We start from the raw sequence: 19965 nt of genomic DNA, 5'->3' as shown, positions 1-19965 counted from the left end.
GACGGCTGTTTTGATCTTGCGACCGGGGATTGAGTGCTGTCCAGCGGCAGCTGCAGTGAAGGTGGTGCTCTTTGATCTGTAGTAGGGGATATGACATTATCATCAACACCTGTTTGAAATGTAGCACACGCACATCCAATAACTTGCAGGGTTTTTTTCTTTCTTCATTATCGTCACAATTGGGACTAATAACTGAATGCATGCACTAAACCAGGGCATGCAGAAATTCAGAGAGAGTATGAATACCAATGTATTTGTATATGGACAGTTGAATTTGCACCGATCCAATGGTCCCTTCTCAGGAGTCGGCGCTGTTGGACTTACCCAATATTAAAGGTAGGGGGCGCTGCAAAGTTGAAACCACTTCCAGGTGCACTGGGTTGGGGTGCGATGGAGGGCGTGGCAGAAGGGGCGGGGGACCCTCCTGGTGCCCCTCCAAAAGCAAACACCCCCGTGCTGTTACTGGAGGTGCCGAACACACTGGCTCCGCCGAACTGGAAACATCCACCTGGTAAAACCATGACATCAGGCATAAAAAGGGACTCTGACATTGCGTGATAGACTGATTAAAATGTAATCACACTGCAATCAGACTGAGTAGCTCAAATGTATTTTTAGAAATCACACACATACACAAAAAACAACCCCAAACAAAGTGACAGTAGTAACCCACCTGATGTGGTGGGGGCGGATGAGCCAAAAGCAGGAGTGGAGTTGGCTTGGTGGCCAAACACGGGGACAGAGTTGGGCTTGGCTCCAAAGGCAGGGGGCTGGGAGGCCGTGGCAGAGAAGGGTGACGGTGCGGGGGAACCAAACGCTGGGGCACTGGGCTGGGAGGTGCCCTGACCAAAGGTAGGAGCTTGTCCTGACCCAAACCCAGTGGAGGAGGCAGGGCTGAATACAAACGGAGCAGGGGCTGCTGATGGAGCTGACCAGAGAGAGAGGTGGGTAAGTGTTATATCATTCACAGACTACTTTTCAGCCAACTAAAACAAGAGCACTAAAGTTGTAAAACATATTTGGTCAATCATTGGTCAAAGCCGTCAACAGCTATACTTGTTAGATAAAGAAAAGTTATTCTCTGTGCAAAGTGTGTAGAAAAAGCACTATACTATACATTTCAGATGAGTAAAATGATGCAGTGGCACATCAGGGGTGGAAAACCCCCTCTAAAATAAGTTCTAAAGGGAACCAACCTGCAGATGAGGCAGTGGAGGGCGCCGCTGCACCAAAAGTGAAGGAGGGAGCAGCAGCATTAGGTCCAGACCCAAACAGGAAGGGCTGAGCTGGGCCAGGGTTCAGAGAGACTGCAGGGGCAGGCAGGCTGTCCTGGCTCTGCCCAAACAAGAAGGACTTGGCTGGGGTGGCCTCAGTGGAGGCACTCTGCCCGAACAGGAAGGTACTGGGGGCCGGGATAGGGGCTGGGGCAGGGGTAGAGCTGCTGAGGGTCCCAAACAGACTGGGGGCAGGGGTGGTGGAAGAAGAGGTGGTGCTTGCCATGAACCCAAATGCTGGCTTTGGGGCTGCAGCATCTGCAAGGAAAGCAACAGAATTAAGTGAAGAATTATATCATGGTTTAAGTGTAGACAGTGTTTACATTAATTACAAACAGTTGAATAGCGAAAAATAAAAATAGCACCAAAAAAAAAGAACAAATTCCATAGTAGAACATCCATTCATAAAACTGACAAATACAAAACAGGTTAATAAGAACATTAACTATTGCAGCAGAGTATTCCTCTCACCTGTTGTGCTTTGCCCAAAGCTGAATGAGGGCTTAGGGGCTTCTGCTGCTGGGGTCTCACTCTGGTCTTCCGGCTTCCCAAAGGCCAAGGCCGGTGCATTGGGCTGGTCTTTAGGTGGGTCTGGCTTACTGAAGGAAAAGCCCGTAGATGAGGCTGATGCCCCCCCCTCTTTACTAGGAACACTGAACAGGAACCCAGAATCCATAGAGGCAACCTCCTTCTCATGCTTCCCAAAGGTGAAAGAAGGAGCCTTGTCTTTCTCTAGTGATTCCCTGAATATGCTGCCCCCTAGTGGTGTGGTCAGCGCAGTAGCCTTGGCTTCAGCCAGCTTCCCAAACATAGGAGCTGCTGCTGTGGTGGTCGTAGTCGTGGTTTCTGTAGAAGCTCCACTGTCATTCTCTGTAGAAACAGGGAGGCTGAAAGTAGAGGAGGAGGAATCAGAGGTTGCCACCAGATGAAAGGAGAACCCACCGTAAGGGGGTTCGCTCTCCGTGCTAACAGCTGCTGCAGTGCCGAACGAGAGCCCACCGCCGACGCCAAATTTGAACCCGGCACCCATACTGGGGGCTTCAGCCTTCTTCCCCTCGTCCACTGCAGGGGTGGAAGCAGCCGAAGCTGCAAATTTGCATCCCTCAGAGGAGCCGCCAAATTTGAAGCCTGCAGAGTTGCTAGTGTCTGTCGAGGTAGAGTCTGATGAGACAGATGCACCAAATTTGAAGCCCCCTGAAGAGGAGGAGTCCAAGAGGGTGCCGCCGAATTTGAAGCCCCCAGAACCAGAGTCCGATGACGCCCCCATGCCAAACTTGAATCCCCCCGAGTCAGACGAGGACTGGATACCAAACGATGAGGAACCAAATGCTGAAAGAGACCAGGGATCACATTAACTAGTTCAGAATTCTGTACAATTTCTTTTTTTAAATACTTATGAATTTCCTTAGCACGTTCAGGCTTCACATCTATCCTCACTAAATCTAAATCTCGCGAAAATGACAAAGCCTCTAGAACACACAAAGATGGCAGTTGACAGCTGTACATACCTTTGGGCTCTACTTTAGCTCCAGGCTTGGGTGTCTGGCAGGCCACACACTCCTTGTCTGCTCCCTTGTTCTCAACACAGCACACGTCACACTCCCACGCTCCCTCTGGCTTCTTGAACTGGGCCCCAAAGCCTAGTAGAGGAGTGGCGCTGACAGGGGCGGGAGTTAGAGATGGAGGCGCTGCCGTTGCTCCTGTTAGGTGGATGAAGATATGAGCGATTAGCAAAAATATAAACACGTACATTTGCATCAGATTCACATCATTTAAACACTTCCTTGAAGATCTTCTGATGTAAACTGAACATTTGGCCAAGATAGCAGTATGGGGCAACTTTAAAAAAATAAGCACCAGGATGTTCTCTCGTCTCACTACCTGGCTTAGCGATCCCACAGGAAACACACTTGGTGTCCTGCACCTTGTTCTGCACCATGCACACGCCACACTCCCATGCTCCCTCTGGCTTCTTAAACTTGTCTCCGAAGCCCAGGAGTGGGGCAGCAGCAGGCAGAGTCTTAGCCTCCGAGAAAGCAGGCATAGTCAGTGTGGCCTTAACTCCAGTCCCAGGCTTGGCTGTCTCACAGGCCACACATTTGACAGCATCAGGCTTGTTCTGAACCAGACAAGTGTCACAGTCCCAGCTTCCTGCAGGCTTTGTGAACAGGGCCCCAAAAGTTGCAGCGGGAGTAGTGGTGGAACCCTCCAGCCCGGACAACAAGGGTATACTGTCGGTTTTTGCTAAAGAGGAGCCAGAGTTTAGTCGTGGGGTCACAGAGGTCACACACTTGGTGTCAGTGGGTTTGTTCTGCACCACACAGGTGTCACAGTCCCAGGAGCCTGCTGGTGCTTTGATAAAGTCCCCAAGGGAGGGGGTGGTGGTGGACAGTGCTGGGGTCTCCTGGTGGGCTTTGGGGACAGGGGACGTCTGAGTAACAGGAACGGCAAATCCTATGGGGAAGAAGACAACGGGTTAAAAACCACTAAAACAAATTAGAAAACTAATGGCACTATTTGAACCCTCCCATTAAAATGGCAACATAACAGATGCCATAACAGTCATGACAGCTGATGGAGTACCAGTTTAAGGCAACGGACTTGAGTCATCAAGATAAATCATCAAGCAGGTAATTCTCACCAGGTCCATTCAGGAGGTCCAGAACACTGCCCTGTTTCAACACCTTGGCTGGTTTACACGGCCCTTCAAACTCATCCATGCTCTCACTGGCAGCGTGCTTCACTACAGAGACACCAATGGAAACAACGATTAGCTATGAAATGAATTTCCCTTCACATCAAGGTTTGGATCTTGTTCTTATCCTGGAGTTGATACAAGCTTACCTGCTGCCAATACTGGGGTGGCCATCTTCCCGTTGGATAGTGACAGACCCGTTTTCACTACAGGTGCACTGAAGGTAAATCCAGACTGAAAGACAAAGAAAATGACTAACATCCGACAGTGCAAGGTTTGGTTTCAATACCTGGTACAGGAGTAAGAATATGAACTCACTGTTGAGTGTCAAAAACAGAAACAACAATATTCTATCGGGGAAATACTGTCATCACAGCAGGCATACTCAAGCTGCAGTAAAGCTGTGGGACTTACAGACGGGGAGAAGGACGGTGGGCTAGCAGCAGTTGCCATGACGATAGGGGAGGAGAAGGTGAAAGGTGTGGAGGGAGGGGTAGAGGGGGCTGTAGTCGGTGGCACCTGGAATAAAGACGACAACTGATCCAGGTCAGTTTCAGCAGATGGCACACTATTTATTCACTAGGCCTTCATGGTCATTAGGATGAACACTGAACACATTGTGACTTCTTCCACTAGCTTTATTTCAATGTCAAAGCCTGCATCCCAAATGGCATCCTACGGGGCCTGGTCACAAGTAGTGCACCATATAGGGAATAGGGTCAAAAGTAGTGCACCATATAGGGAATAGGGTCAAAAGTAGTGCACCATATAGGGAATAGGGTCAAAAGTAGTGCACCATATAGGGAATGGGGTGCCATTTGGGACGCAAGCAAATGGAACTGGACGGACCTTGTTAGGGACGGGTTCCTCCAGGACAGGTGAGGTAGTGAGAATGGCAGTGGGAAGCGGGAAGAAGTTGAAGCTGGGCAGACTGAAGGACGGGCTGTGGGGGAGCGAGATGGCTGGCAGGTCCGATAGCTCAGCGACCTGAAGAGAGAGTCAAATGGAGTATTTGAAACAGCACGCAGCACCAGATCATTTCTACACAGAAGGGGTAGTAAATGCCATTTTAAAATCCCACTTTCACCCTTTTCTGAAGAGATTTAGAACCAAAATCATTTATTTATCATTTGCCGGGAAACCAAACCTTTCTCCCCAGAAAGGAGAGGGGTCACAGAGAGTGAGAACGGAGAACCCACCTGGTCTTCAGGACGTTTGGAAGAGGGTCTCGTGCTGGTCCTCTCCCTCTTCATCTTCCCACCTCCTGACCCTGTGCTACTGGATGCAGGAGTGCTGGACAGAGGGTAGGTGGGTAGAATGCTGCTTGTGCTTTGAGAAGGACCTGCCACTGCTTCAGGAATCAGAGGGGATTGTCTTGTGGGCTGGAGGCAAAGCAGAGGTGGAACATGAAACACAAGCAGCAGTCTGGCTGTAATTTGGAAAGCAACTCTGGAATAAAACACAGACTTAAAGGCTTCTACACATCTATCCAACCGCCTATGGACAGGTGTTAAAATAATCAGCACGGTGTGTAGCCTCAGCTGATCGCCGCTGGACATAGTTGTTGGACATCGTAGCTGGTCCCGATTCAACATGTAGAAAGTCATTGACAGTCTGAGTTCGGGGAAAACTTCGCAACACATCATCGATAGTTAATTTGCGGTAGTTGGATGGATGCGTAGAAGCCATTAGCTGACTAATGTGGAGGTGGTGGTGGGGGTCCTCACCGTGTCTCTAGGGGTCCGAGCCAGGCCCCCGGGGATCAGAGAGGGCCTGAAGGACATGGAACGGTTCCCCGACACTAACGCTGCCGCCGGGATCACCAGCTTCTGGACTGGGGGGAGGGGAGAGTCCAGCTGGAGGGGGAACACACAGAAACGTCAGATAAATACTCAAAACAAATGTGTCCCAGGCCCGCGAGCACACACAAATGTACAACGTTAAAATGTTTGTCTCAGCTCTCCAATCCATATATGGCCATTATCCACAGCTGGATTAATCTGGCCAAATGAAACCAAAGAAAAGTTCTAATAAACTGGCACGTACCACTGCCAAACTTTCATTGTAACAAAATGTTTGCATGGTCTTTGAGAAATCTCAAAAAGGTAGCACTTAGTCAATATGGCCACAACATTGAGAGGAACCAGCCCTCGAGCCTTCTGTCCCAAAAAGCCATCTATGGATCTGGACAGTCTTGTCAGACCCCCTTACTTCTCAACGGCCCATTGTCAGGGCTTAGTGACCAGCTGTCACAGCTGGACCATTTAACAGTTACGGACAGCCATCCAGCATTGGCATAGCTAACCCTACTAGATAGCAACACAAAGAGACACACATGCTCACAAACACACTCTTCACTCACTCACACACCCACTTACTTAAAACCACACACCTGCTCACAGACTCAGGGCATAAACACAGCAGAGCAGTGGTGAACAGCTGCCCCAGCCTGACACCCATTAACTACAGCAGACAGGAATAAAAGGGGCAGGAGGAACTAACAATGACACCACTGTTCACACCAAGTAACCGCAGTGTTTGGCTCAAGACCTTTCAGCTGCTGCTGTGCATGTTAGTTGTTGAGGTTCATAATATTGTGGACTAACAGCTGGGAGAAAACTGGTTAACAACACACGTAGAGGAGAGGAGACCAGCCATTATGTCAATTGTCAGTGTCAAGAGATTTTGTAAAGGTTGATTAGAGGATAAACACTTACCCGTTTCTTTTTGGCCTGAAAATGTGAAAGGTGTAGAGTGCTGCCATCCAGTGACTGAAGGACATAGGAGAAATAACTGTGAGACCATGACAATGACAACAATTGAGGATCTAAGAAAAGTTTAAAGAGAAATACTGAACACTTACTGTTGACAAGGGAGAGGAAACAGTAGAGGGGATTCTCTTGGCATCCTGTTAAGACAAACACACAACTGTGATGCACTTGTTAACATAAACAACCAATATTTACCATTACTTGGTAGCCAAGTTGAGATGTTAACTTCACTTCCTTGTGAGGATTCACCACTTCTCAAATCGCTTTCCAGAAATATAGAAAATGTAAGATATAAAGCTGACTGAGGTTGAAAGGTCTACACAATAAAATAGAACGGTTCTGTAACCATTGCCAGGCTGAGTAAGCCCCTGTCCCTGCTAATCTGAGGATTCCATATTCAATTAAAACATGTGTACTCACAGCGAGGGGGCTGGACATGCGCTCCAGGGACTGTAGGATGCGTCGGGCGGTGGCGCTGGTCACCCCACAGGGCTGAGCCCCAGCAGGCTTGGCCTTGATCTGTCTCCGCAATGGAGCCTAGAGGGGAAAATATAGAAATCAAATTAAATATAGCAGCACTTTTCACAAACCCATTTCCCACAGAATATTGTTTCTTGCCTAGGAGAAAATCAATAGGGAAACATTGTTGAGTTGTAGAGAACTACCTGGTAAGGTATGGCTGTGCGTGAACGGGCTGTCCTAACAGCAGCCGCTCCCCCGTAGGTAGTCTTCCCTGGGTAGAAGGGGGAATCCCCCAACTGACTGGAATTCAGCACGGAACTGTTCATCGTAGACTAGTGGAGGAGAAGAACACAAATGCCCAATGTTAAAACACACAATCATATATATAATGCCGCAAAAGACAGAGTTTCCAAGATCCTATAGAAAGTCAACACCCCCCCTTGAATTGTCACATTTTATTTTGTTACAAAGTGGGAATCAAATGGATTTAATAGTCAGTATTTTGTGAAGATCCTTGACAAAACATGTAATTTTTGTATGTTTTTTTTTATTTAACTAGTCAAGTCAGTTAAGAACAAATTCTTATAATGCCAAAGTGGAAGAAAAAAAATATTTTTTCAAAGATTAATTAAACACAAAACACTATTATAAACTGGGTGGTTTGAGCACTGAATGCTGATTGGCTGACAGCTGTGGTATATCAGACCGACAAAAAACATTTATTTTTACTGCTCTAATTAAAATTGGTAACCAGTTCATGATAGCAATAAGGCACCTCTGGGGTTTGTGGTATATGGCTAACATACCACGGCTAAAGGCTGTGTCCAGGCACTCTGCGTTGCGCTTAAGGACAACCCGTAGCCGTGGTATATTGGCCATATACCACACCTCCTCGGGCCTCATTGCTTAAATATACCTTGATTAGGTAAGAGTCTATACATGTTAGAATCACCTTTGGCAGCGATTACAGCTGAGAGTCTATAAATACACATATATTTTTATCTCAGTCAAGGTGTTGGGGATCATTGCTAGACAGCAATGTTCAAGTCTTGCCATAGGTTTTCAAGCAGATTTAAGACGAAACTGTAACTTGGCTACTCAGGAACAATCACTGTCTTCTTGATAAGCAACTCCAGTGTAGATTTGGCTTTGTGTTGTTGATTACTGTCCTGCTGAAAGATGATTCCTCTCCCAGTGTCTGGTGTAAATCAGACTGAAGCAGGTTTTGCCTGTTTCCGTGACATGGTGAAAGTACAATCCAATAAAGAGGCAGAAACGTCAGTTTAGGCTATTTGCGCAGGCAAACATGAACGCCATAACATGCCCACCACCATGCTCAATACACAACACTTAGCGCCATCACGGTTTTTTTTAATCCAGTTTTTTTTTAATCCATCGGCAAAGACTGCCCAGTCTTTGTCGATGTCAAGAACACCCATACCATGATGCAACCACCACCATGCTTGAAAATAAGAAGGCAGTTACTCAGTGATGTGTTGTGTTTGCCCCAAAACATAAGGCTTTGCAAAAAGTGGATTTCTTTGCCATATTAGTTTAGTGCCTTGCTGCATACATATGCATGTTTCGGAATATTTTTTATTCTGGATATTTGTATTCTTCTTTTCAATCTGTCATTTCAGTCATTATTGTGGAGTCACTACAATGTTGATCCATCCTTAGTTCTCCCGTCACAACCTCTGAAATCTGTAGCTCTTAGAACCAAACGGCCTCATGGTGACGTCGCTGAGCAGCTTCATTCCGGTCCTGCAGCTCAGTTCAGTAGGACGACTTCATCTTCGATATGTCTGGGTGGTTTAATACATCATCCACAGCATAACTGTTCACTTTATCATGCTTAAAGAGATATTCAACGTCTGATTTGTTATTGTTACCCATCTACCAATAACAGCCCTTTATGAGGCTTTCAAACAGCTCCCTGGTCTTTGTAGTTTCATCTGTGCTTGAAGGACCTTACAGATGTTTTATGCATGAGGAACAGAAGGGGAAGACAAAAATAATTTCAACTCCATTATTTTACACTTAGAATTTGCTAAATGCTGCTATATTTAATTTGATTTCTATATTTTCCCCTCTAGGCTCCATTGCGGAGACAGATCAAGGCCAAGCCTGCTGGGGCTCAGCCCTGTGGGGTGACCAGCGCCACCGCCCGACGCATCCTACAGTCCCTGGAGCGCATGTCCAGCCCCCTCGCTGTGAGTACACATGTTTTAATTGAATATGGAATCCTCAGATTAGCAGGGACAGGGGCTTACTCAGCCTGGCAATGGTTACAGAACCGTTCTATTTTATTGTGTAGACCTTTCAACCTCAGTCAGCTTTATACCTTACATTTTCTATATTTCTGGAAAAGCGATTTGAGAAGTGGTGAACCCTTACAAGGAAGTGAAAGGTGTAGTAGAATTTGCTCAGCCAAATTCTACTTCTGAACTAATTTAGGCTTGCCTAAAAGGGGGTGACTATATTTTAGTTCTAAAAAATGTATTAATTTGTATCATTTTCTTTTCACTTTGACATTATGGAGTGTTTTGTGTAGGTCAAATTACTTTTCTTTTTAACTTTTCAATCCCACTTAACATAAAATGTGGGAAAAAAGAGAGGGGTTGTAGACTTTCTATAGGCACTCTATACATGTTGGTTTTTCTGTAAAAAATGTACTTATATTTGTGTAAATGATCAACTAGTCAAAGTAAATCAACTGAACATCAGTAGCTAGGCAAGTAGAGTTTGTGGACTCTCGACTGGCACTCACAGTGGAGGACTGACTTGACTGACTGGCACTCACAGTGGAGGACTGACTGACACTCACAGTGGAGGACTGACTTGACTGACTGACACTCACAGTGGAGGACTGACTTGACTGACTGACACTCACAGTGGAGGACTGACTTGACTGACTGACACTCACAGTGGAGGACTGACTTGACTGACTGACTGACAGACACTCACAGTGGAGGACTGACTTGACTGACTGACTGACAGACACTCACAGTGGAGGACTGACTTGACTGACTGACTGACAGACACTCACAGTGGAGGACTGACTTGACTGACTGACTGACAGACACTCACAGTGGAGGACTGACTTGACTGACTGACTGACAGACACTCACAGTGGAGGACTGACTTGACTGACTGACTGACTGACACTCACAGTGGAGGACTGACTTGACTGACTGACTGACTGACACTCACAGTGGAGGACTGACTTGACTGACTGACTGACACTCACAGTGGAGGACTGACTTGACTGACTGACTGACACTCACAGTGGAGGACTGACTTGACTGACTGACTGACACTCACAGTGGAGGACTGACTTGACTGACTGACTGACACTCACAGTGGAGGACTGACTTGACTGACTGACTGACACTCACAGTGGAGGACTGACTTGACTGACTGACTGACACTCACAGTGGAGGACTGACTTGACTGACTGACTGACACTCACAGTGGAGGACTGACTTGACTGACTGACACTCACAGTGGAGGACTGACTTGACTGACTGACACTCACAGTGGAGGACTGACTTGACTGACTGACACTCACAGTGGAGGACTGACTTGACTGACTGACACTCACAGTGGAGGACTGACTTGACTGACTGACACTCACAGTGGAGGACTGACTTGACTGACTGACACTCACAGTGGAGGACTGACTTGACTGACTGACACTCACAGTGGAGGACTGACTTGACTGACACTCACAGTGGAGGACTGACTTGACTGACACTCACAGAGGAGGACTGACTTGACTGACACTCACAGAGGAGGACTGACTTGACTGACTGACACTCACAGTGGAGGACTGACTTGACTGACTGACACTCACAGTGGAGGACTGACTTGACTGACTGACACACAGTGGAGGACTGACTTGACTGACTGACACTCACAGTGGAGGACTGACTTGACTGACTGACACTCACAGTGGAGGACTGACTTGACTGACTGACACTCACAGTGGAGGACTGACTTGACTGACTGACACTCACAGTGGAGGACTGACTTGACTGACTGACACTCACAGTGGAGGACTGACTTGACTGACTGACACTCACAGTGGAGGACTGACTTGACTGACTGACACTCACAGAGGAGGACGTCCCAAAGACAGACAGGTTGAACGCAGGCTTCTTGAGACTGGACTGGGACTGCTGAGGCCCAGAGTGGGTCCGGTCCATCTCCGGGGACCAAAGCTGGGGTAGCGATGCGGTCTTTGAATTAGGCACATCTGGGGACAGAGAAGATTCAAATTTGAGTAATCATACAAAATGTGTCATACATCTACGCAACAAAGGACTGATTTTTAGCAGTACTGACTACAGATGCCAAAATCCTATATTCAAGACTTGGGATATAATTTCTCAAAGCCACATCCTACCATAAAAATCTCTTCTGCTGACTCAAGACCTCAACAGGATTGCTAGTAGCCAAAACGTGATTCCGTACTTTTGACACACACTACCTTTGTCTGATGCACGTGAAGAGAAGCCGCTGGTGGTAGAGATGTTGTCGTCCTCGTGCTGTGAGCTGTTGTCTTTGATCTCTTTGACAAGGGAGAAGCTGGGCGAGGCCCCAGCGAAGGGGCCCCCAGAGAAAGGGGCAGAGGAGGTGGAGGGCTGGGAGAAGAGAGAGCTGGGGCCCCTGTGGACCGGGGAGGTGTCCAAGGAGGGGAAGTGGAGGTGAGAGCGGTTGAGGGGGGGCCTCGACAGAACATCCTGAAAGTTCAGGGATGCCCTGCTTGTCGAAGGTTCTGGGGGTGTTGAGGAGAAATGTCTAGGGTTAAGATGGGTTGATACATATTTTGAGGTTCAAAATTGCACTGAAGTCCCAAGGCAAGTCCAACTACTGGAATTAGGCTTTACAATCCTAACACAAAATATGAAACATTAACAAATATTATAAACTGGGTGGTTCGAGCCCTGAATGCTGATTGGCTGACACCATATCTGCTAACCTGTATTGCTGGTACCGGGCTCCGGAGAGTCCCGTCCATCAGGAAGGGGTGCTACCTCCTCGCTGCCATTTGGGGGAGGGGCCTGGCTGTTCTGCTCCGCCCCCACTACGGCCCCTCCCCCTTCTGCAGCCTCCCCATTCCTGAAGTATTTCTGCAGCCAAGAAGGAACGATGCTCTTGACTGTGTCCGTCACTCGACTAATCAGGCCAGGCTGCTGCTGGTGGAGAGAAAGTGGAGAGCGGGATGGAGAGAATAAAGGGAGACATTTAACACAATAGTGAAACTTTCCAAAAGAAAATAAAACTGTGATGAACATTGTTTGGTGAACATCTAGTGTTACACATTATAGCGAAGTACAAATTCATTCAGGGCAACAAACTAGAAAAAAGTCAAACCACACCAATGATGAAAGTGTCACTAGGTATCGAAAGAGAGCGAGCGAGCAGTGGGCGCACAGGAAAGTAATTCCTCTCAAGCGAAACGCAAAGCCCTACTTACTCAAGCTCTCAGTGAAAAGTGGGTCAGAGGAGTCTGTCTGACGCAGCACTGAGTAGCACAGGTCTAATGCTGTAACACACACACCCTTCTACAGGAGATCTAGGCTTATCTACAAGCCAGAGGGAGATGCTTCCTGTCTTTAAAATCAATATCACAAAAACGGTCCTGAAGTGCTCTACAGCTTCATTAACTACACTAAATGTCCTTTTAGAATGGGTCTGCAGGAGCCTCAAGCCCAAGTTAAATTTGGCCGCAACTGTAAAAAGGAGGTAGCTCGACACCGCCCAGTCTCCTGGTAGCTTTTGACTCCTGATAACGACCATACGCTCCACTCCACTTCTGCTCATCTGTAAAAACCACCAGTTGAGCGCAGCGCAGCTGTCCACACAGTTTTTACCAAGCAAACACCAGTGTAAACACAATCAATTTTACATGACTTACCACAAGGCAAATTGTTTATTATTATAATAATAAGCCTTTAATTAGTTACATTGACTGCTAAAATTGACCGGCAAGATATAGCGGTAAAAGAAAATGCGCCACTGTGAATGGTAGTTCTCAAGAGCTTTTGACTGTGATTGTGGTGGTCCCGGAATGGAAAAAGTTATGAACTGCTGCTCTAGATAAGTCTAATTAACCTATGTACCAGCCCCTCAGACCTATGTACCAGCCCAGCCTCTCAGACCCCTCTGTGGGTCAGTTAGTGCTCGCAGGCCTTTCTTGTGATTCTAGGGATTTAAAGATGCTGCATTACTCCTGTGAATGGGGCCATGAGACCACAGGACTGTGCCAGAAATCTGCTCTCATTGTTCTCCCAGGAAGCACTTGTGTGTGTGTGTGTGTGTGTGTGTGTGTGTGTGTGTGTGTGTGTGTGTGTGTGTGTGTGTGTGTGTGTGTGTGTGTGTGTGTGGTTGAAACAGTAAGATGGGATGGAGGCGTACAATTGACAGACGTTCAAGTGAACCAATGAGCTGCTAGGCTATACAAACTGGACAATGAGTCTGACTCAGATTGTAGCATTTCATAAAAAAAGGAACAATTATTTTTGCCATAAATCATAATATAGGACCACTACAAAAGCAGACAGGTCAAGTGGTCAACGTAGCTAAATATACAGACCCCAAACCCTGTCAACACTGGCTCGGGGTTCCACACACACAGATGTAAATGAAATGTTCATTATTTCCTATATGACTGGAAGAGCTGACTATGTCACACCACAATAGGCCACTCACCTCGGGGCGGTTAGTTCTGACACATCCTGTCTACAGACCACACGGGTTTAACCTCTAAAAGTCTAGGCCTTAGGCGGGGTGTTTGCGAGTGTCTCCTTTCCATATTAGTTAGTTGGCCAAACCATTCGGACGCTACAGATGTTTTCGTGAGAGGACCGATTTTCGTGATGTCTCCTGGTCTGACAAACAGAGCTTTAGCTCTGCTATACATTCCACCGCAGATGCAGAAGGCCAACATAGGCAGATTGAGACACAGCCAATGCAACAAAAAAAAACATTTCTCTAGCTTAAACATTTGTTGGGTATTTTTTATGTTAATTCGACTGATGCTCAGGTGCATCAGAGTTAAGTTAACGACTACTAGCATGGTAGGCCTAACTATTCTGAACAAAAATATAAACACGTAGTGTTGGTCCCATGTTTCATGAGGTAAAATAAAAGACCCCAGAATTTTTCCATACACACACAAAAAGCTTATTTCTCTAAAATGTTGTGCACAAACTTGTTTACAACCCTGTTAGTGAACATCTCTCCTTTGCCACTCTAAAATATGCAGTTTTGTCACACAAAACAATGCCACAGATGTCTCAAGTTTTGAAGGAGCGTGCAATTTGCATGCTGACTGCCGGAATGTCCACCAAAGCTGTGCCAGATAATTGAATGTTAATTTTTCTACCATAAGCCAATGTCATTTTAGAGAATTTTGCAGTACGTCCAACCAGCCTCATAACCGCAGACCACGTTTAACCACTCTAGCCAGGACCTCCACATCCAGCTTCCTCACCTGTGGAATTGTCTGAGACCAGCCACCTGGACAGCTGATGAAACAGAGTATTTCTGTCTGTATTTCTGTCTGTAATAAAACCCTTTTGCGGGAAAAACTAATTCTGATTGGCTGGGCCTGGCTCCCCAGTGGGTGGGCCTATGCCCTCCCAGGCCCACCCATGGCTGCACTCCTGCCCAGTCATGTGAAATCAATAGATTAGGGCCTAATTTATTTATTTCAAATGACTGACTTCCTTATATGAACTGTAACTCAGTAAAATCATAGAAATTGTTGCGTTTATATTTTTGTTCAGTATATAGCAAAGTGTCAATGGCATGTGGAAAAAATCTATTCCCGATGCATTTTTAAAAAGGGAGGTCCAATCTGTAAGAAGGACTGTTCGTGAGAGGACGCTTCGTGTTAAATTCAACAAGGTGGGATGAAAGACAGTGATTTCACGCTCATGATTTTTCCCTTCCTCCAAGGCCAATAACCTGAAACCAGCTGCTGTGATGACAGTTCATAACTTTTACATGTCCATTTAAAAGTGAGTAGGCCTACTGCTTCCCTCACCAACACTTCCCAGCTGACGGAAGAAAAGCACAATTTATGCATGTGGGGTCCAACCAAATAAGTGGAATGTGCAGCTGACATGTAGGCCTACACAAACATAACCCTAACTGGAAGTTCGAGTTCACTGGTCTGAAGTGAACTTGTGTCAAATATTCCGCTAGTTTGGCCTACACGTCCTCTGTGTTATTACTGCTGGCGGGCTTCTGGCCTTCACTTTCCAATAGCCAATCTAAAAGTCCCAGTCTTTGCCCACGGGCTATTGATAAAATTACTTTATAATAAACTGCTAAATGGTGCATTGTTCCTGTCAACTGAAAAAATGTATTTACAGACATGTTTTGACTTATGAAAACATACTGTGGCATTTCATGTCAAGGTGTTATATGTTCCTGGAATTCTGGATGCTGATATGACATAGTACAGGGACGGGCAACTAACTTTTGTAGGCCAGCGGATCAATTCCCCACCCCCCGAATGAAAAGACTGAGCTACGAGTTGGGGACCAACGTAATCAGATTCCCTCCCTCTTGCAAAGATTGTATTATCATCCCCTTCATTTGAGGAAGACTGATTAAATATTTAATTAATCAAATGTGTGGTCAAAAATAGTGATGTTAAAATTAGGTCTGACATCCCTTAGTCGACTGGTTGATTGTTGGCAGGGCCTAAAATTACGTTTGGTCCACCAGCCACTGTGGCAGGTAGATTACTTTTTTATTTATTTTTATCTACCAACCAAAATGTTTTTTTTTTCCCCCCCGCTAAAATTACACCAACAAATCAGATGAGCATGCTTTGTAATGTTTCTAAAACAATAAATGTATTACTAGCTAATTTGTCCTGGGATATAAACACTGGGTTGTTATTTTACCTGAAATGCACAAGGTCCACTATTGACAATGAATCCACTAATAAAAGGGTAAATCGAGTTTGTTTCTAGTAATCTCTCCTCCTTCAGGCTTCTTCTTCTGATTTTATATGGCGCTTGGCAACCAATTTTAAGGTGCCTTACCATAAACCCGACTGGACTGGAGTGTGGACCTCAGTTCATCTTTCAATCACCCACGTTGGTATATGCTCCTCAAAACCAATGCGGAGATGGAAGATGCAGGACTTGCAGCGCGTCGAGTGTCACAAATAGAACCAAGTTCTATTTTAGTGCCTGGCTACGCAGACGCTCGTTGACGCGTGCGAGCAGTGTGGGTACAATGACTGAATAACGTGTACATTTACTTTTCAACGCTCGCGCACATCGACGCAAACAGCCTGGTCAGCATGTAAGAGCGTGTGCTGTTTAGTCTTAATACTTATGCCTATATTTCAATAAATATGCTACTGTATCAATCAATCCTGGAATAGAACCAAGGTCTGTAGTGACGCCTCTAGCACAGATGCAGTGCCTTAGACCGCTGCGCCACTCGGGAGCCCCATGTCATCACACAGCATATGAGTCATTCATGCTTTGAAATACAATCAAGCATTTCCGTTTTAAAATGAACTAACAAAGGGAGCTTTGAATAATTATCCAAAACAAGATATAAACCGCAATTCACGAATGCATGCAACCTTTAGTATTTGCTGTAATTAAGGCTTTATACAGTAATATATATTATTTACCTTCATTAGAACAGACTCTAGTATACATACTTTATTTTGTGTTTACACTGTTCCAAATGGTCCAAAAATATAATATTGTAATCTAACAGCACCTGTTTGGCACACAGTACTCACACAGCGCTTGCTCATATAGCCTCTTTTCTTTATCTCCAGTAGTTTCCAAAACTATGTCAAATGTCTTCCACAGATCTGACTTCCCCTTTCCCTCCTGAGAAACAAGTAAACATTCGCCTGTTTCAAGTCCATTTTGTCCTCCCACTTTGCATAGAGTGGGTGAAAACGTGCTTTGGTGATGCCATTTCACTTCCTTGTGTTGTAAAATAAATTTGACCAAGACAAATATCATTCTTCATGTTCTGAAAGTCAGACTTCGTAAAATAATTAAATCTGATTAAAAGCACTCGACAGAGTGGTGCCACTTTCACGCAGCAACTTTTTTGGATTTTACATATGGTGATCATCTGCAAAGTTGTTTCCTCGTTTTATATTAAAAAAAAAAAAAATTTAAAGGTAGACTCAGCGGTATGACGTAGATGTAGAAAGTAAACAGCAAAGTGGGTCAATTTCTCCAACAACTAAGAGCATTGAAGCACGAGGCTCAAATTCTGTTTTGGTGCCCTGGCTAGCACGCTGTGAACTGCGTGAAGCAAACCTGTGCACATACTGTGTGTGACAGAGTGAAGTCTTGCATCTCACTCATCTCAATATCTGTGGTGCTGCTCATGGCAACATTGTCTCATGTTAAAGGCAGAGTCAACAAAACAATCTGAAGTATATGTTAAAGCCGTGGTGTAAAGTACTTAGGTAAAAATACTGTAAAGTACAACTTAAGTAGTTTTGGGGTATCTGTACTTTACCATTTATATTTTTGACAACCTTTACTTCACTACATTCCTAATGAAAATACACTTTTTCCTCCCTGCATGTTCCCTTACACTCGTTCCATTTTGAATACTTAGCCGAACAGGAAAATGGTCAAATTCACACACGTATCAAGAGAACATCCCTGGTCATCTCTACTGTCTCTGATCTGGCAACATAACTCAACACAAATGCTTTGTTTGTAAATTGTGACTGAATGTTGGAGTGTGCCCCTGGCTATCTGTAAAAAAACAAAAAACAAGGAATGGTGCTGTGGTTTGCTTAATATAAGGAATTTGAAATAATTGACACTTACTTTTGATACTTAAGCACATTTAAAACCAAATACTTTAACTCTAGTATTTTCCTGGGTGACTTTGTACTTGAGTCATTTTCTATTAAGGTATCTTTACTTTTACTCAAGTATGACAATCGCGTACTTTTCCCACCACTGTGTAAAAGGCTTTGAAAATCTAAAGCTTGTGGTACGCTCAGTGCTCCGTTGACATTTCACAGAGAATATTTCTCACAAAAACAAGCCTAAAAATAAGAATTTTGCATTAATATGAAAATAATTTGTAAAATATGAAAATGCTACATGTCATGTCTCAAAATCGATCTCACCTCCAAGAAGAGGACTAGTTCAACTAATTCTAGCACAGTATCCAGCCTAGCTGACGATGATATTTTCCAGATTTGACCACTTACTCTGGCTTCCATCGATTTATTCACCCTTCAATGTTAAAAACTACAATAACTTTAACAGATAGAGACATGAGGTTTGAACTGTATTGTGGTGGACCTGATTGTTCTCGGGTCCGAGTGGCCCTTTCAAAACATTGTATTATCCGGTTCGGTTACGATTGTCATCGGGTTTAACTTTTTGGCCCCTGGAAGACCTCTAGTCCACTGTCCTCAAAGGAGCTCAATGCCCCAGGCTAGGCTACGACTTGTTAGCTACGTTTCCACACCGCCTCACATTTATGCCCCTTTCGAGATGAACAAACCCAAGTCATAATATTGCCTTGTTTTTAAGAAATCTGGAAACGTACTACTATCACGGCCTAATGTTGATAATTTATTTATGTTGCCTTAGTAGACTGTAACCAAGTAATGCTTATGTTAAACGACCTAGCCTCTAACGTTTCTCGCTCAGCTAGTATTGAACTAGTCAACCATGTGGTCACTTGAAACGGTTCTGAAATTAGCTAGTTAGCAATGCTAACTAGCATTGCGCACTAACTACACATTATGACCTAAACGGCTATGAAATGACAAAGACCAAAGCCAAATGTCTTAAATAGAAAATATATACATTATTGAATAGGGAGATACTATCAACGTATCACAACTGATATGATATTCCATAGTTTACGTTGCATATCAATGTAGGCAAAGAGACAACGCAAAACTAGCTAGGTAGTTAGATTTACCAAGCATCCGAAATTAGCTAGCTAACGTTAGCTACTTGTCGACTGCTTGCTAGTTTGAATAGCTACGCATGTAGCCAACGCAAACTTGACAAGAAGCCAGTAACGTTACTACATATAAACTAGTACATTTAAATATTTCTACAAGACAGCGTGTTAAATAACTATGGCTGTCGTTAGTCTTTACAGTTTTAAAAGATACACGCCGGTTACCTGGCTAGTAACATTAACGTTAGTTCCCTGAACCGGCAAAATGTTTGTCTCACTTCGCTAGCTTGCTCGTTTCCTTGACACAGCGTGGAGGCCATGAGCGCTAAGACTAGGCCACACAAAATGTCTCCAAGAAAACAATAACACAAAAGCTAAAAGACAACTGTCAAGAAACTACATGCTATCCTTCAATGTGGAACACTCATACGAACACGGTCATTTTATTTACCTGTTTGCTTTTGGCGTAAGGTTTCGAAGCACTATGACATCTTCTGCTTCTAATTTTCCCTCCACCCGTGGCCGCCATGGCTAGATTGAATATCGACTCGGCACCGGATAGCTGTTCCAACTGTCCTGTCATAGCATTAACCATAGAGTTCAGCGACTCAGTCCTCTTGGAAGGAAGCTTCACGTTAAAAGAGAACCATGGGAAATGCAGTTTAGGCATTCACACTTGTGAGCCTCTTCAGGGTTTATTTACGTAGTGCCCCTGAAAGCTATAAATATCAGACATATGAGTGACAAAGGAAATTAATAACAGACTTAAAAATGTGATGTACATTTCCCAATGAAAAATAAACAAATTAAA

General features: G+C 45.0%; 1 protein-coding gene across 3 annotated transcripts in view; it reads right to left on the bottom strand.

Moving 5' to 3' along the window:
- LOC106570482 (nuclear pore complex protein Nup153) overlaps nucleotides 1-19763 on the bottom strand; it is a 21363-nt gene extending 1600 nt beyond the window's left edge. The window contains exons 1-21 of one of the 3 annotated variants that reach the window (XM_014142877.3): nucleotides 19606-19763; nucleotides 12187-12403; nucleotides 11695-11982; nucleotides 11321-11460; nucleotides 7406-7534; nucleotides 7161-7277; nucleotides 6833-6877; nucleotides 6687-6740; nucleotides 5697-5825; nucleotides 5169-5351; nucleotides 4819-4956; nucleotides 4384-4488; nucleotides 4119-4203; nucleotides 3916-4017; nucleotides 3156-3728; nucleotides 2783-2974; nucleotides 1746-2603; nucleotides 1197-1532; nucleotides 674-928; nucleotides 325-508; nucleotides 1-76 (exon numbers count right to left, since the gene is read on the bottom strand). The exon at nucleotides 1-76 is cut by the window's left edge and continues 1600 nt beyond it. In XM_014142877.3, coding sequence (XP_013998352.3) covers nucleotides 1-76; nucleotides 325-508; nucleotides 674-928; nucleotides 1197-1532; nucleotides 1746-2603; nucleotides 2783-2974; nucleotides 3156-3728; nucleotides 3916-4017; nucleotides 4119-4203; nucleotides 4384-4488; nucleotides 4819-4956; nucleotides 5169-5351; nucleotides 5697-5825; nucleotides 6687-6740; nucleotides 6833-6877; nucleotides 7161-7277; nucleotides 7406-7534; nucleotides 11321-11460; nucleotides 11695-11982; nucleotides 12187-12403; nucleotides 19606-19749 — 4350 coding nt within the window. In that variant the 5' untranslated portion in view covers nucleotides 19750-19763. The remainder of the gene's footprint in view (nucleotides 77-324; nucleotides 509-673; nucleotides 929-1196; nucleotides 1533-1745; nucleotides 2604-2782; nucleotides 2975-3155; nucleotides 3729-3915; nucleotides 4018-4118; nucleotides 4204-4383; nucleotides 4489-4818; nucleotides 4957-5168; nucleotides 5352-5696; nucleotides 5826-6686; nucleotides 6741-6832; nucleotides 6878-7160; nucleotides 7278-7405; nucleotides 7535-11320; nucleotides 11461-11694; nucleotides 11983-12186; nucleotides 12404-19605) is intronic. The other 2 variants (XM_014142879.3, XM_014142880.3) reach the window with 2 other exon arrangements.
- Between the last annotated feature and the right edge of the window lie 202 nt (nucleotides 19764-19965).

Source organism: Salmo salar, chromosome 14 (genome assembly GCF_965601325.2).
Source record: "Salmo salar chromosome 14, fSalSal1, whole genome shotgun sequence".
NCBI lineage: Eukaryota > Metazoa > Chordata > Actinopteri > Salmoniformes > Salmonidae > Salmo > Salmo salar.
Note: the sequence above shows the minus strand (reverse complement) of the source record. Positions and strands in the feature narration are given on the sequence as shown.